A 17,822-nucleotide genomic window follows, 5' to 3' on the forward strand; every position below is an offset into this window, starting at 1 on the left:
GAAGAACTTTTCCAAAAAATCTGTATTTCTTTATATTGATCTTCTTTTGAGGGATTTGTTCTTGCATCTTTCATGATTAGCTCCTTTACAGAACTACGAGAGAATCTAACTATAACGTCTCTAGGTAGTGCGTTGCTGACTTCTTTTGATTTATAAATCCTGTGGTATCTGTCAAAAGGATTTATTCAGAGAATTTGAGGAGTAACATAAGTTAGAAATAGTTCTTCTAAATAAGTCTCAAGCTGATCATGCAGAATTGTTTCAGGAATACCTTGGACTCTGATATTTTGTCGCCTTGAACGGTCTTTAATGTACGCGATTTTCCAATAATTTTATCCTGCATTCCATACTATTATTAAAAAGTTGCATCTTTTTCTGAATAATAAGTATGAATCAGTTTATTTTTTTCAGACTAAATACTTCTCTCTTTCTCTGTACTCGTTATCTTTGTCCTTCTTTGGCCCCATTGTAATTACTTAGATTGGGGAAATGGAGGAAAAGATTTTCAAAATAAATAAAATAAAAAAAATGTTATAAAGAACAAAAATCTGGATTTTTTGTGACTTTCAAAAAGAGATCACTCTTTCTTTTTTTATTTCTACCTTTCTCCTTTTCAAAATAAATCTGATTGGAACAGTTGAAATAGTGTTACACATATTGAAATTGATATCTTCTATTGATTATCTCAATTAAAGTAGAGATTTCAGATAATATTTTGTTTGGTGTATAATGCTGTTATCTTATTAGGGCATTAATTGCAACGATTTCAACAATCTCAATTAAAAATGTCTTTCCTCTATTTCCTCTATATCCCATAAAAGCAATATTCTTGGGATTGTAGTAGGGATTTAATGATGATTATATTACACAGATATTAGACAGGTATCTGTTCAGATATTTGGAGAAGCCGGACTGTTACTAGCTCTCAATATAATTAGATGCTTAGATATTCGTCAGCTGGAAGCAATGTAGCTGATATGTTTAATTCTGAGTATTAATTCCAAGGAAACAATGTCTTATTGCAGTATATACAGGTGCTATAGAAAGTTTTGGATTATATATAGTCATATATAGTGATATATAATGCAGCGATCCTATTAGGGCAAATGATTCCAAACTCTCACTCATGAGTTTCTTTTTTTCTCTTTTTTCTGTATTGCTTAAAAATAAATTCTTGGTATTGTAATTGTAACGTTCACTAGGGAACCCTAACATGCAGACAGGACAGAGTAGAGAGAATTGCAATACCGATCCTTAGAATGGTCGGGTTATGCAAAAAGGGATAGTCAAAACACAAGCCGAGGGAAACAGAGAGACGGAATAACGAGAGACAAAGCCAAATATCAGTAACCAGGAAATCCAAATAAGTGCAACGCTCAATGGTAAACCAAACACCACAACAGGGCACTGAGGCAAGGGAGAGGTTAGCTTATAGCTGGAGACAGGGACCAGATGACGCCGCTCGCTGTCATGAGATAAGCGAGCGGAGTGGGGGCAGGGCACCTGACAGTAATAGGCATTGTAATAGTGATTTAGCAGTAATTGAATTTAATAACTATATGTTCAAATATTTAAAGAAACCAAACTATTACAAATTCTCAGTGTATTTGAATGCGTATATAGTAATCTGCTGGGAGCTCTACACCTGATATATTAAATAATATTCAGCTGAAAACAGTGCACCTACATAATTTGGTTTTAATTAGTTCCAGAGAGGCAAAATCTTGTTGCAATATGTACAGATATTATTGAAAGTGTAGATGATTTACAAAAATTCCTTCTGTATTTAAAAAAAAAAAAAAAGATATGCTTTGAGAGAGTCTCTTCTGATTTCAGAGAGTATAGTAAAAGATAAGACAATAAGGGGGTTTAAAAGGATTTTACTCACTGTACCACCGTATTGTTGTAATACTGCTTCCCATACAAAATACAATAGTCGTTTGTCCTGTTGGTTATTAGTCTGTATGTGACTTGATGCAAAACTTGGGAGGTTTAATGCCCCTGGTTCATTTACGATACTTCCTAGAATCCACCTAGGAGCGATCCAGCTGCAGGCTTGTAAATCGGCTTGCTAGTATATTATACTTGCCAAGAGTCAGCATTAATAATGTACAGAGCCTCTCCTTCCCACTACAGAGTCTCTCCCACTCGGTATGATGATAGCAATGCTTTGGGTTTTCTTAGCGTTCTCCCGGCAGAGCAAATTTCCTTCACACGGAGCATTGTCCAGACGCCATCATTACTAAAATGTGTGAGTCTGCTTGCAAGTATGTCTCATTTGCCAAGTGTCAGCATTAATAATACGCAAGGCCTCTCCTTCCCCTTGCAGAGTCTCTCACTCTCGGTATGGTGTAAGCTGTGTTTTCTCAGCGTTCTCCCTGCAGATCAATCTACCTTCTCACAGAGCATTGTCCGGACGCCATCACAGCTAAGAACCCCGTGGCAAGCGTGCTTGCGTGCGTACGTGCGTCACGTCATGCCCCTCCCCGTATTCTTGAACTCTGTTTTTTTTTGACCAGCCGGTTATATGTTACTGCCAAAAAAAACTTTCAATTTTTAAAGTTGTGCCTATAATTTGGGGCATTGGGATAGGAGATATGAAAAATTAGCAATTTGATAGAAGGTGGCGAATGCATCCAAACAAATTCGTCGACTAACACATCAAAATAAAAATGTTACAAGAACAACACAAATAAGGGGAAAAAAATATATATATATATTTTGTAGGCCAGGTCAGGGCTCAGGCTCCTTAAGTCTTAACAGACGTTACATACGGGCACCAATAGGGAATCGAAAAAGGTCACATATCCCAGTCCTGCTACATAAATTAGTATCTGCTACCAGTGTATACTTTATACTACCCTTGATGCATTTCAGCTGTTACCACCAAGACCAGTTATTTTGTTACTTTGTTATTATTGTAAACGGTGTGTTTACAATATGATATTTGACGGATATATATCAGTTTAATAAAGACTACTCAGTTGTTGTGAATATATCTTAGGTGTATCCTTGCTCACCAAAAATAAAGAAGTACAAAAAAAAAAAAAAAGCAAGATACTGCATACTGTTTAATGTCAATTAATAGTTCATTTAAAATATTAAAAACTCCTTGTTGCATTGTTCATATGTATGAGTTGTTATTTGGCTTTTGCACAAGCCACTATGATGATGTTTTATCACTGTATCTGCCAAGATGGAAAAATAAAAAATATAAAAAAAATAAATTACGTTTTTAAAGAACAAATGTGCAGGTATCAAGTGCACCTTTCGCAGCAATCTCTAAACTAACTCCTGCAAAAAGAATCTGACTGGACAATTGGGGGAAGGAAACTACCGTATTTTTCCCTCCATAAGACGCACTTTTTTTCCCCTCAAAAGTGAGGGGAAATGTATGTGCGTCTTATGGAGCGAATGTGTGGTACCTTGAGTCAGGGATGAAAAGTAGATTGTGCGGCAGAGAGGAGGCTCCTGGGGTTCCGGTATTGCGTCTGTCCGGCGCCGTGCTTCTTCCCCGCTCGCTCGTAGCCGGGATCTACCGCCACCTAGCTTACCTCACTTCAACAGCAGTGGTCTTGCCGGGATCTATCGCCACATAGCTTCCCTCACTTCGAAAGCAGTGGTCTTGCCTGGATTTGAGGTAAGAGATCTATCGCCACCTAGCTTTCCTCACTTCAACAGCATTGTTAGCCGTGATCAAAACCCACTGTATGTTTAATCAGCTATGGCTAATTATATTCCCACAAAATGTTGTAATATATTACAACATATTACAACATGTAATTACCGTACATTATCAATATATATTGAATATAATATTAATTTTATTTAAATTGTCAGGGATCAGAATAATGGGGCAGTTCTCTGAAAAGTGCAAGTTGAATTTGCACATTTATTTTCCCTGTGGAATTTTGTAGATCTTTCATGTGTGTAAGAAATGAATGACAGACATTATGTGTTCCCGTTCCCATTAAACTGAATATTTCTTGATTAAAATGGTAATGAGCTGGGCATTATATGTAGACCATGTTACCAGGTAAATTCTGAAGTCATTAGGCAAAGCATGTGATGGATTATGGGTACTGATATCACTTACGGTACTATGTTTGCTATGATGCCATTATTTAAAGGTACGGTCAGCGCTCAGTGGTACACATTGGAGATACGGTACATTACTGACAGTTCCTTCATCACTGTATTTTCTTGCAGAAACCTTCCCCCATTCTACATACAAGGATGATCAAGCAGAAAAGACTAGCATATAAGATTCCTTTTAAACTAGAGGTAGTAAAGTATGCTAAGGAGCATGGAAACAGAGCAGCGGAGAGATATTTTGGGCCACCTCCAACTGAAAAAATGATGAGAGTGGAGGAAACAGGAGGATCAGCTGCAAAAAGTGGATAAAAGTAAGCACACTCTTCGTGTACATGCTGCAAAGTGGCCACGGTTACATAGTTACATAGTTACATAGCTGAAAAGAGACTTGCGTCCATCAAGTTCAGCCTTCCTCACATATGCTTATGCTGTTGATCCAAAAGAAGGCAAAAAACCCAGTCTGAAGCGCTTCCAATTTTGCAACAAACTAGGAAAAAATTCCTTCTTGACCCCAAAATAGCAGTCAGATGTCTCCTTGGATCAAGCAGCTATTACCTCACTAATTAGAAATGATATCCCTGTATGTTATGTTTTTGCAAGTATTTATCCAATTGCAGTTTAACCCCTTAAGGACCAAACTTCTGGAATAAAAGGGAATCATGACATGTCATGTGTCCTTAAGGGGTTAAACATCTGTATAGACTCTGACAAAACCACCTCTTCAGGCAAAGAATTCCATATCCTTATTGCTCTTACTGTAAAAAAACCTTTTAGACGTGGCCATGAAAGAATGGATCACAAATCACCGGAATAATGGCTTCTCAGTCTCTACAAAAATGATAATATATGAAGCCAAACGCATTGCTGTAGAGAAAGACATTCACGATTTTATTGGATCACCATCGTGGTGCTACAGATTTATGAAGCGATGTGGCCTTGCTATGCGCACCAAAACCAGAATTGCGCAAAAATGCCAAAAGAATATGAATCTAAGATTCTTTCTTTTCATAAATTTGTCATTGATGCTAGGAAGAAAAATGGGTATGAAATTGGCCAGATTGGGAATATGGATGAAGTCCCACTAACCTTTGATGTGCCATCTAATAGGACTGTTGATCTGAAAGGTGCCAAAACAATCACCGTGAAAACCTCCGGACATGAGAAAACCCATTACACGGTTGTGTTGTCTTGCTGTGCAGACGGCACCAAATTGCCACCCATGTTAATTTTCAAAAGGAAAACGTTTCCAAGCGATTCCAAGAGGAGTTGTTGTTCATGTTCATGAGAAAGGATGGATGGACGAAAATGGAATGAGAGCATGGATTGAAAAAGTGTGGTCCAAACGTCCTGGAGGGCTTCTGATAAAACCTGCCTTATTAGTACTTGACCAGTTTAGAGCACATATTAGTGAAACTACAAAAAAGTGCTTTAAAGAAGTGAAGACTCATCTAGCTGTAATTCCTGGAGGTCTTACCAGCCAGTTGCAACCTCTCGACGTTTCCATCAACAAACCATTTAAGGTCTTTATGCGAGAAGAGTGGAACAAATGGATGGCTGCTGGCAATCATGATCTGACACCTGCTGGACGAATGAAGAGGCCCACTATCACTCAAGTTTGTGAATGGGTGAAAACTTCATGGCACTCTGTGAAGGAGGAAATCGTTGTCCAGTCATTCAAAAAATGTGGCATTAGCAATGCTTTGGATGGAAATGAAGATGATATCTTATATGAAGATAGCGAAGAAAGTGATGTCAGTGATTGTGAGCAACTGAGCTTCCTAAATTCTGACTCTAGCAATGATGAGTTCTTGGGGTTCACAGAAGACTAGAAGAGTACTCAAACCTTAAAGTCTCTCTCCATTTGTTAATGACAGTGATGATGGTTCTTAATGCCACTGTTGACTTAATGCCACTTTACATGGTTGAAATATTATTCTGATATACTGGTAGTTTATTAAATAGTTTAGTACAACATTTGATTAAGAATATTTTTTTTCTTGCTTTCCTCCTCTAAAAACTAGGTGCGTATTATGGTCAGGTGCGTCCTATGGAGCGAAAAATACGGTAACTAAAATTTGCCGCTTTCAAAAGACACAAAGTAAAAAAAATGAGGAAGAAGTATTTTAAAAAGGTATATTCTGTTTGGTAGAGCTTAAAACAAGTTCCAATACATGATCCAGGTTTTGAAGGGCAATCGGGACAGTAAAGGGGGGTGTCTGTCCTTTTCCCTTTTTTGTAACAGACTCAGCAACGTTTCTGGGGATTGCCCTTTTTTTCAGTTGGGGGTATTTTGAAAATGAAATGTGTAGCCCCAATTCTGGACTTCTCTAGCACTGTTGTTGGAACTTGACCATCTTCATAAATTATAGTTGAAATCAGCTTGAGCTGAAATTGGAGAAAGGTGGTTCTTCCTGGATTCATTTTTTTTAAAAAGTCAAAATGAATTGTGCGTTGCTACTTGCAAGATAGATAGCCACCTTTTTACCAACTTCATATCTCGCCTGTCCCGAGCCCATTACTCCCCGTCACACATAACCCGAAGATAGGTGGAGGATTCTCACTACGGCGGTGGCCCTTCGCGGAAGGTCGGGAATATGTACCCATCTACACGATCCTACGAGACGGAGCTCTCCGTTCCCTGGATTCCCTGCTAGACCTGGCGCCCCGGACGCCCCTGACCATTCTGAGATATATGCAAATACAGCACTTCTACAACACCATGCAAGATAGGGCACGGTTGCACAGGGACCTCACATGGTTCGAAAAGAGATGCGATAGGGGCTCCACACTTCGCACTCCGGTATCCACCCTCTACCAACACTTACTAGTAGGACATCTAACGGAAAACAACACATTCCGTAGACAATGGGAGACAGCCCTGGACACCAAATTCACAGACCAGCAATGGGAAAATGCTCTGTTCTGGCAACATAAGAGCTCCTTAAGTACCCAATTCCAGGAAACGAACTATAAATTAATCTCATTTTGGTACAGGACCCCAACACTGCTCCATAGAATCTTCCCCACGACATCCCCCACATGCTGGAGATGCTTGGAAGAGAGGGGCACGCTAACCCATATATGGTGGGAATGTCGCTTGATAACCCCATATTGGGACCTCATCAAAGATAAGATGGAGGAAATCTTGGGAGGCGAGTTGGAATGGTCCTCGGCTCTTGTCCTCCTACACATTTCGCAGCTCTCGAGATCCAAGTACAAACGAACCATCCTCCGACACCTACTCAATGCGGCCAAGGCCCTAATCCCGCTATACTGGAAGAAAACAGAGACACCAGGAGTCCAGGAGTGGATCCGCAGGGTCGAGGACATTCAGGGCGCAGAGGCAATTCAAGCCACTTTGACGGGCAGGGAAGACAGGCATGCGGAAATGTGGCAGCCATGGTTCATGTTCGTTTCGGGTGGCGACCGGACCACGGGCGGGCGAGCGGAGCGGTAGCTGGGGGAGGGGAGACCCGGACCCCGGACCTGGCTTGGGATAGGTCATGGAACTCCTAACCCCCCTCAACCTTTCTTTCCGTCTCCCCTCTTGAATCCCTCACACTCTACCCATCTTCGTAACTCCATCTACTTTTCTTCTACAATATTTGTCATATTCGACTACACACCTATTACATAAACACACTCATAGACACGATAACACCACGCTGTTGCAAAGCATGCACCCTGGTTGGAACTGGTCGGAGGACACACGGGCAGACGACACGGCAGACACCTCTCACACTAACGCCTGTATCCCTGGCAGACACGGTGATATGTCAGTAACTTAACACGCAAGCTCATACCTACACTTGATGTATACCGCGACACCCTAGTATGACCATCCTTCCCGACCTCTCGATATAAATGTGACATCCCCACCGCTGAAATACCTAAAACACACTGGATAGCAGGATATACCAGCGACAAGCAACTCATTGGTGAATTCTACGGGGTTATGCATGTCGTTACTAGGGAATGCTAGGTGTTGATGAGTAATATTGCATATTATCTGTCTACCCATGTGCTTGGGTGTGATACGGCTGGTTTCCATTAAACTAACACAGCCCGGTCAGTTATGTCCCATAATGTGTATATATGTTCCATGTAATATTTTGAAGTCTCAAGGACCTGCGTGTCCGACATACTATTTTCTTACACAAAGTACTGTATTTCGCAACGATTATTCTTCTTCCTCTTGAAAACCTAATAAACAGATTTAAAAAAAAAAAAGATAGATAGATAGCCACCTTTTTATACCTGGCTTTCGTCTTTTTTTTTTTTTTTATCAGATATGGCTGCATCAGGTGATGCAAACAGGTTTGGTCTGTACTCTGCCTCGGACAGTGACGTCTGACATTGTTTTTCGTCGTGGATGGTGGTTATCATGTTAACATCCTTCCTGTCCTTAAATTTTATTGCTAACACTTCAGCTTTGCACAGAGCTTTGCATTCTCCTTTGTTTAAATTTGGCCTGTATGAGAGGTCTGGGGAAATCTTTTGCATTTTTCCCCTCACAGTGCCACAGGCCAGTGTCTGCAAACCATAAAGTGTTTGAAACAAACAGACACTGCTATAGAAATTGTCCACATATTGTCCACATACACTGAGCAAGGGGATAGTAGGTCCAAAAATCTTTCCCCACTTGTCCCCAGAGAGTCAGGACAGCCAGGATGGTCCAGTTGACAATCTTTCCCCTCATTTATGCAAAAGGCAAATGTATAGCCACTGTCGCTCTCGCAAAGTCTTTTTGCAGCCGGATTACATACAGATGATGTGTCACTAGACTTGTCAGAAAACTGACCTGGGTCAAAATCTGAGGCATATGCCTCCTCCAAACTGTACATAAGCTGCATATTTCACCAACACACCACCTAACTAACTACCTATCTAACTGACTAAACTAACAAATTACTAACACACATTGCTTTTCCTTTTTTACAATCTACCTAACCCTATGCTAAACTGACTAAAACTGACTAAAACAACCTAATACACAGCTTTTTAACAAAAAATAACCCTTAAAAAATAAATAAATACAGACAGTACAAATGCACTGCTGTAACAGGATTTGTCAGGGAAGGGGTTAAAAAGGAATTGTATTTGGGGCGAAGCTTAACCGACATGCGGAGAAGTCGCAGGCACCCAGAGCTCCCACCAAATGGCCGACTTTAAGCCTCCCCTACCCCAACCCAGACAAGCTAAATGGGCCCCACACCACAGAGCCATTGGTGGGAAAGGGATAGAGGCCCTACAGGCTCTCCGGAGGTGCTAGTCGCGGCAGGTCCGACTTGCGCGGGCAGGAGGAAGAAGCAGTGTTCCGCTCACCTAAGATGGCAGAGGGCAGCACCGGAGAGACCCCTGTAGGCAACGCAGTCTCAAACTCAGCAGCTAGGGGGCCGAGAAAGACACTGCACAACTGCGGTAGCTGGAAAAGGTCAGTGACAACACCCCACAGACACAACCATGAGGGAGACAATGGGGGGAAAAAGCACCAAGAGAGACCCTACTCAAGCACCAACCGCCGACACACAAAACCCCAAGGCTGCCAAGGGACCTGGCGACACCCTGTTATAACCCCATCCCAGCCTCCACCCAGGACTAATAAAAAAAAAAAAAAAAAAAAGGGGCCCAACCTCAAGCACCAGCGAGGACCTACCTGGCATAAACGGAACCTGGGACTAACGTGACCCACCACCCCTCACCCAGCTGCACCCACATGCAAAAAGATAGATAGATAGCCACCTTTTTATACCTGGCTTTCGTCTTTTTTTTTTTTTTTTTATCAGATATGGCTGCATCAGGTGATGCAAACAGGTTTGGTCTGTACTCTGCCTCGGACAGTGACGTCTGACATTGTTTTTCGTCGTGGATGGTGGTTATCATGTTAACATCCTTCCTGTCCTTAAATTTTATTTATATAGATATGGGTGGAAAAATCTACCCTGGATGAGTGGAAAAAATGGTTTAATCAATAGAGTTTTAAGATATAAGAATAAAATAAGAAGAAGTCCTCAACTGGTAAATGAGCTCCCCATTAGAGCTCTGGAATAGTAAAACTTAGTATAAGGGGAATTGACCCTAAACGTACCAGGAGGTCTTCTATCCAAAAGGAGAAACAGCTAATATAGAATAAAAAATGAATTAAATAAACTTCTTTTCAATTCATGTATTGAATACAAGCTGAAGCACTTGGATATAACAGGATATAATAATCCCAGCAGCAATGTGTTTATGCGTTCTGCTGGACTAGGATACTGTCTGTTGGACTGAACCTGTGTAATAGCGAACAAACACCTAAATGTGATCTATTAGTTTAGCCGTGTTAGCTACTGCTCAGACATTAAATAGCTTGTCAGAATCTGTAATAATAGAGGTAAGTAGCCCCTAGTGCTTAAGCTTCAAAAACAATCCGTTGTTTTCAGTAAGAAACTTTAAAATGTATTTTCACAACATCATCAGTGGTAAAAAATATCAAAAACGTAGTACATAGTATATTTAGAAAGTGTACATAAAAAAAGTCTATGGGTATAGTTACAGAGTCCTTTGGGATAGGCAAATTCCAAATGGAGTGGTTCCTCGCTGAGCCTCTGGTCGGTCAAGAGGTAACAGTGGGAAAAAAACCGGGAAGATAGGTTTGAAAATCGTCTCGTGCGTCTCACTCTATGTTGGTCTGCTTTCTCCTGGGTCTCTGTACAGTTGCGGCTGGTGCCGAAAAATGCCTTACGCGTTTCGTGACTGATGTCACTTCATCAGAGGCTTGTAGTCTTCAGAGAGCAGTGGATGTTCTTATATACCCTCCATTTATTGGGATATCTTGTGCAGCTTTGAACTCTCTAGAATCAATTAATCACTTTATCTGTGATCCTTACACTGTTTGGGATAACAGAAAATTAACCAGTCACAAGAGGTGGTCCATCTTGATGACACCCGATAATAGATGACTCATATATCGGTGTGTGACAGGATGAGTCTTGCTTAGAAGAAACATAGCCAAAAAAAAGGTCTACATTTGTCTTGTAGAGGTTGCTTATAGAAAAGCATTCAGCTCAAAATCTTTGTTTAGGCCTTTCGGTTCTAGTGTGTCTAAATTAAAAATCCATTTCGCTTCCACTTTGTCCAGTTCTTTTTCTAAGTTGCCTCCTCTCCAGTGGACCTCGACTTTCTCAATTGCTAAGAATTCGAGGCCGATGGGATCACTGTGGTGGTATTCGCTGAAATGTCTTGATAGGTTATGGTTCTGAAATCCTCTTTTAATATTTCTTATATGTTCATATAGACGGATCTTGAATTTTCTTTTTGTCCTACCTACATACTGTTTGTTGCATGGGCAACTGAGTAGGTAGATGACCCCTATAGAGTCACAGTTTAACATTGTCTTTATCTTGAACGTCTCTTTTGTTTCTTTATGCTGGAACTCTTTTATATTGTGTCTTATGTCAGTATTGAGTTTGCAGCCTATGCATTTGCCGCAATAAGTGAATCCACATTCTGTATCTTTGCAATTTTTCTTCATGTTCTTGACTGTAGGGGCTAACAACGTCTTGAGATTGGGAGCCTTAGAGTATATTACTCTTGGTTTCTCTCCCAGAATTTTCTCCAGACTCGGATCACCTTTCAAAATGGTCCAATTCTTATTAAAGATCTTTTTGATTTGGGATGCTTGATTGCTGTAATTCGTGATAAATGCAGGTTGTGTAAAGGAGTCAGTTGAATCTTTTTTCTTTGTACTCAGGATCACTTCTCTTGGTAGATCAAGAGCTTGTTGGGATGCTCTGTCAAGTAAATCTGTAGAGTATCCCTTGGCTGCAAATCTCTTTGTCATTTCTTCCATCTGTATCTTGGCTACATTTTTTTTCGTAGCAGTTGCGTCTAATTCTCCTGTATTGGTTAAACGGTATATTATCCAGCCATGTCTTCCTATGGTAGCTGTTAGCCGGAATAAAGCTATTGCAGTCGACTGCTTTCTTGAAAGTTTTTGTATGGATCATATTCTCTTTTATATAGATGTCTAGATCAAGGAACTCGACATGGTCATTGGATTGGTTGAAGGTAAATTTTAGATGATATGGATTATGGTTCAGATATTCCTTAAAAAGATTCAGCGAAGCTAAATCCCCCTTCCATATAAAGATGACGTCATCTATGTATCTTTGCCAGAGGACCAGATTTGCGCCAAACTGGGATGGGGACCAGATGAATTCGTCCTCCCATTTTCCCATAAAGAGGTTGGCATAGCTTGGCGCAAATCTGGTCCCCATAGCTGTACCTTCAATTTGGAGATAAAACTTATCGTTTGCCCAGAAGAAGTTGTGGCTAAGGATAAACCCCACACATCTAACCAAGAAGTCGATCTGGTCGTTTTGTAATTCAGTGTAGGTCGCCAGGGAATATTGGATGGCCTCGCAGCCTTGTAAATGCTCGATCACAGTGTATAGTGATGTCACATCGGCTGTAACGAGGGTATATCCATCCTGCCATGTGGTCTGCGACAAAATGTTGATGATTTGTGTAGTGTCTCTTAGATATGACTTTAACAAGGTTACTGGCTTTTGAAGAAATTGATCGACATACTCGGAAAGGTTAGATGTCAAAGATCCTATGCCCGAAATTATGGGTCTTCCTGGGGGGTTGTCTAGCCTTTTATGGATTTTAGGGAGGTGATAATACACCGCCAATCTTGGATGTTCACATTTGACATAATCAAATTCTTTTTTGTCAAGGATCCCCCTAGATCTGCCATCTTCTAACAGGATAAATAATTCTTTTTTATAGTCCTCACAGGGATCTTCTGGTAAAATTGCATAGGTTGTGGAATCACTTAATAATCTCTCACTCTCAGTTTTATAGTCACAAAAGTTCATGACTACTAGGCCCCCGCCTTTGTCTGCTGGTCTAATTATTATTAGATCATCCTCCATAAGAGTCTTCATAGCTTTTCTCTCCTTTTTCGTCAAATTGTCTCTAATGGTTGGTTTCTCTTTTAGAGCTCTCAGATCTTTAACCATCTGTTTCTCAAATACCTTAATATGATCATTTTTGACTTGTTGAGGATAGAAGGTTGATCTCGGATGTAGCTCAGTATGTGAGTAAGATGAGTGATGTTCTCTAGTTTCAAAGGTGCACTCGTTGAAGAATTTCTTGATGGTTAACTTCCTCACAAATTTGTGCAAATCTATGAACATGTTGAATTTTGAATTGTTGGAGTTTGGAGCAAACTTTAATCCTTTTTGTAGTAGTTGTAATTCCTCTCCGGTTAGTGCCCTATCTGATAAGTTGAAAACTCCTATGGGTTCCGTCTGTCCGGACTCTGGAGTTTTCCTACGTGTTCTTCTTCTTGTTCTCTTCTTATTCTTTTTCTTAAAATCGGAGAGTGATTTGGATCTCTTTCTTGCCAGGCTCGTTTGGGGGAGAACAGTTTCTCCCTCCGCTGGCCTAAAAAATCAGTCAGAATAGGGTGATTGGAGGCATGTGGATTAAGAGAGGAGCTGACTGTTGTGGTACCGGATTTGTGGCTGTTTAGCTTGGAATCAAACCTCTTGTCGATTCTCCTAGGAGAAGGTGGCCTTCTAGTAGGTGAGTCATCCTGATTTCTAGTTGTATTTCTCGAATGTTGCACCTGATCCCCATACTCTTTCCTTCGATGGTTCTCTACTTTTCTCTGTGGTGTGCGATGGTTATAGTGCCTTCCCTGTTGGAAATTTCTGTGGAGTCTGTGAGGTTGGTACCTTTGTTGCGGTTCAAGTGGAGCTCTTGAAGATCCGTGCTGTGGTACAAAGGGGGAGCGTCTATGATGATAGTCGGTATCCCTATGTTGGTTATAGTTTCTGTCCCTGGATTTATTCCAGTTTCTTTGCCTCCCCTTCTCATAATCTTCTTTATCTCTCAACAGTTTCTTTTTCTTGATTTCTCTGATCCTAACTTCTAGGTCTTTGACTTTTCTTTCAACCGAATCCAGAATTTCAGCAAAGGAACCCTCCTCTACTAGTGGGATGAGTATATCTCTTAGCTGTTTGATCTCTTTTTCTAGTTGTTCTAGATCTTTCTTTTTCTCGTTGATCAGAAAAATCATTAGCAGTAGGGAGCCTTTATCCAAAAGTTGATCCCATTTTGTAAGGGTATTGGGGTCATTCTTTTTATAGTTCAATGGTTTTTGTAGTCTGAGTCCTCTTGGAACCAGATTATTTGACACATAGAATTCAAAACTTGCAATATCCCACCAGACATGGACCTCTTTTTCCATTAGTTTTCCTAGTTGATATACCGTATATACTCGAGTATAAGCCGACCCGAATATAAGCCGAGGCCCCTAATTTTATCCCAAAAAACTGGGAAAACTTATTGACTCGAGTATAAGACTAGGGTGGGAAATGCAGCAGCTACTGGTAAATTTCTAAATAAAATTAGATCCTAAAAAAAATATATTAATTGAATATTTATTTACAGTGTGTGTATAATGAATGCAGTGTGTGCGTATGTGTGTGTGTATGAGTGCAGTGTGTGTGCGCATGAATGCAGTGTGTGAATGCAGTGTGTGCAGGGCCGGTGCAAGGATATTTGCCGCCGTAGGCAAAACATTTTTTGCCGCCCCCTCCCCCCCCCATATGTCCTGACTTCCCCTCCTCCTCCCTCAGTGGTCCTTACCTCCCCACCCCCGTGTTCCTTCACTCCCCCCCCCCAGTGGTCCTGACTCACCCCTCCCCTAGTGGTCCTTACCCTCCCCTCCCCTAGTGGTCCTTACTTCCCCCTCCCCTCTCATAGTGGTCCTTATCCCCCTTCTCCCTCCCATAGTGTTCCTTATCCCCCCCCATCCCTCCCATAGTGGTCCATATACCCCCCCCTCCCTCCCATAATGGTCCTTATACCCCCCCTCCCTCCCATAGTGGTCCTTATCCCACCCCCTCCCATAGTGGTCCTTATACCCCTTTTTTTTTTTATTATTATTTTTTTTCTTATTTTATTTATATATTTTTTTTCGTCCCCCCTCCCTGCTTGATATATGGCAGGGAGGGGGGCTCTCCTTCCCTGGTGGTCCAGTGGCAGTTCAGTGGGGGGGAGAGGGGGGCTGGCAGAGCTGTACTTACCTTTCCTGCAGCTCCTGTCAGCTCTCTCCTCCTCTGCGCCGTCCGTTCTGCTCTTCTGTCAGCTCCCAGTGTAAATCTCGCGAGAGCCGCGGCTCTCGCGAGACTTACACTGGGAGCTGACCGAGGTGCTGAACGGACGGCGCGGAGGAGGAGAGAGCTGACAGGAGCTGCAGGAAAGGTAAGTACAGCTCTGCCAGCCCCCCTCTCCCCCCAGTCTGTATTATGGCAATGCAAATTGCCATAATACAGACTCTGACTCGAGTATAAGCCGAGTTGGGGTTTTTCAGCCCAAAAAATGGGCTGAAAAACTCGGCTTATACTCGAGTATATACAGTATCTTAAATTTTATTGCTAACACTTCAGCTTTGCACAGAGCTTTGCATTCTCCTTTGTTTAAATTTGGCCTGTATGAGAGGTCTGGGGAAATCTTTTGCATTTTTCCCCTCACAGTGCCACAGGCCAGTGTCTGCAAACCATAAAGTGTTTGAAACAAACAGACACTGCTATAGAAATTGTCCACATATTGTCCACATACACTGAGCAAGGGGATAGTAGGTCCAAAAATCTTTCCCCACTTGTCCCCAGAGAGTCAGGACAGCCAGGATGGTCCAGTTGACAATCTTTCCCCTCATTTATGCAAAAGGCAAATGTATAGCCACTGTCGCTCTCGCAAAGTCTTTTTGCAGCCGGATTACATACAGATGATGTGTCACTAGACTTGTCAGAAAACTGACCTGGGTCAAAATCTGAGGCATATGCCTCCTCCAAACTGTACATAAGCTGCATATTTCACCAACACACCACCTAACTAACTACCTATCTAACTGACTAAACTAACAAATTACTAACACACATTGCTTTTCCTTTTTTACAATCTACCTAACCCTATGCTAAACTGACTAAAACTGACTAAAACAACCTAATACACAGCTTTTTAACAAAAAATAACCCTTAAAAAATAAATAAATACAGACAGTACAAATGCACTGCTGTAACAGGATTTGTCAGGGAAGGGGTTAAAAAGGAATTGTATTTGGGGCGAAGCTTAACCGACATGCGGAGAAGTCGCAGGCACCCAGAGCTCCCACCAAATGGCCGACTTTAAGCCTCCCCTACCCCAACCCAGACAAGCTAAATGGGCCCCACACCACAGAGCCATTGGTGGGAAAGGGATAGAGGCCCTACAGGCTCTCCGGAGGTGCTAGTCGCGGCAGGTCCGACTTGCGCGGGCAGGAGGAAGAAGCAGTGTTCCGCTCACCTAAGATGGCAGAGGGCAGCACCGGAGAGACCCCTGTAGGCAACGCAGTCTCAAACTCAGCAGCTAGGGGGCCGAGAAAGACACTGCACAACTGCGGTAGCTGGAAAAGGTCAGTGACAACACCCCACAGACACAACCATGAGGGAGACAATGGGGGGAAAAAGCACCAAGAGAGACCCTACTCAAGCACCAACCGCCGACACACAGAACCCCAAGGCTGCCAAGGGACCTGGCGACACCCTGTTATAACCCCATCCCAGCCTCCACCCAGGACTAATAAAAAAAAAAAGGGGCCCAACCTCAAGCACCAGCGAGGACCTACCTGGCATAAACGGAACCTGGGACTAACGTGACCCACCACCCCTCACCCAGCTGCACCCACATGCCATATAGCACCGCAACTCCCATGCCACATACCGCCTCTACCCGTGCTGGCAGGAGACACCTGACGTGTAGCTGACTCCGAATGACATTGCTGTGGCTGCCACACTTATCCGGGACTCTAACCCTCCACAACTCTTATCACCCATGCGTACCAAGCGTGTTAATATAACTGCATAATTACCTGCTTAGCCACAGCACACTAGGTCTGTTTAAGCTAGGACCTGCTGTCTAGTCTAATGAGCACAATGCATGATATAATTTCTGTTTCACAAGCATTTGCCTAGTTTATAAGCCTGTTATTCAACTTAACTAAGCAAGATTACCAATATGTCTAGATGACTAGCGACAACGACTCTTTAATCACACGTTAGATATGTTGGATAAGCCTGTGATCCTGCTACTTTACTTAACAAAACTTAAAAATGTGTGCAGTAATTTTCTATGCCATAAGCCTGTTAGACAATGTTCCTCACTCTTCTTGTTGTTGCTGTTGTGGCATAACAAGCGTCTGTATTAAATGATTGCACCACAAAAATAAAGAATTATAAAAAATAAAAAAAAGGAATTGTATTTTTTCTACAGAAAAAAAATGTGGTTCAATTCTAAGTGGTTTGTACATTTAGTGATTCTATGCAGGATAAGTGCTCTATGCCAAAAAACGAAGTGAGTATTGTTACTGTCACGAGGTATAACCCCAACACGCAGAGTTTAGGATAGCAAGGGACAGACAAAGGAAATAAACATATTACTAGGCCTTAGAGTGGCCGGACTTAACGTTATACAGAGAGTAAAGGTAGTCACAATACAAGCCGAGGTCAGGGTAATGGAGAGACAGTGAAAATGAGAACTAGCCAGCGTAAGGTACACAGTAAACAGTCACACAGGCACAAAAGATAGGCAAGGGTTGAAGATAAACTCAGAGTCAGGAACAAATCCAAGGTCAATACCAGAATACACTACTATGAATCAGGGAATGCACTAAATGGTACTGTGAACATAAACCA

The 17,822-nt window shown here is 41.8% G+C and overlaps 1 protein-coding gene across 1 annotated transcript in view; it reads right to left on the reverse strand.

The window, feature by feature from the left end:
- Window positions 1-441: 441 nt before the first annotated feature.
- LOC134566049 (DNA polymerase nu-like) overlaps window positions 442-17,822 on the reverse strand; it is a 58,284-nt gene continuing 40,903 nt past the window's right edge. The window contains exon 8 of the mRNA XM_063425761.1: window positions 442-475. Coding sequence (XP_063281831.1) covers window positions 442-475 — 34 coding nt within the window. The remainder of the gene's footprint in view (window positions 476-17,822) is intronic.

This window comes from Pelobates fuscus, chromosome 6 (genome assembly GCF_036172605.1).
Source record: "Pelobates fuscus isolate aPelFus1 chromosome 6, aPelFus1.pri, whole genome shotgun sequence".
In the NCBI taxonomy this organism is placed as follows: domain Eukaryota; kingdom Metazoa; phylum Chordata; class Amphibia; order Anura; family Pelobatidae; genus Pelobates; species Pelobates fuscus.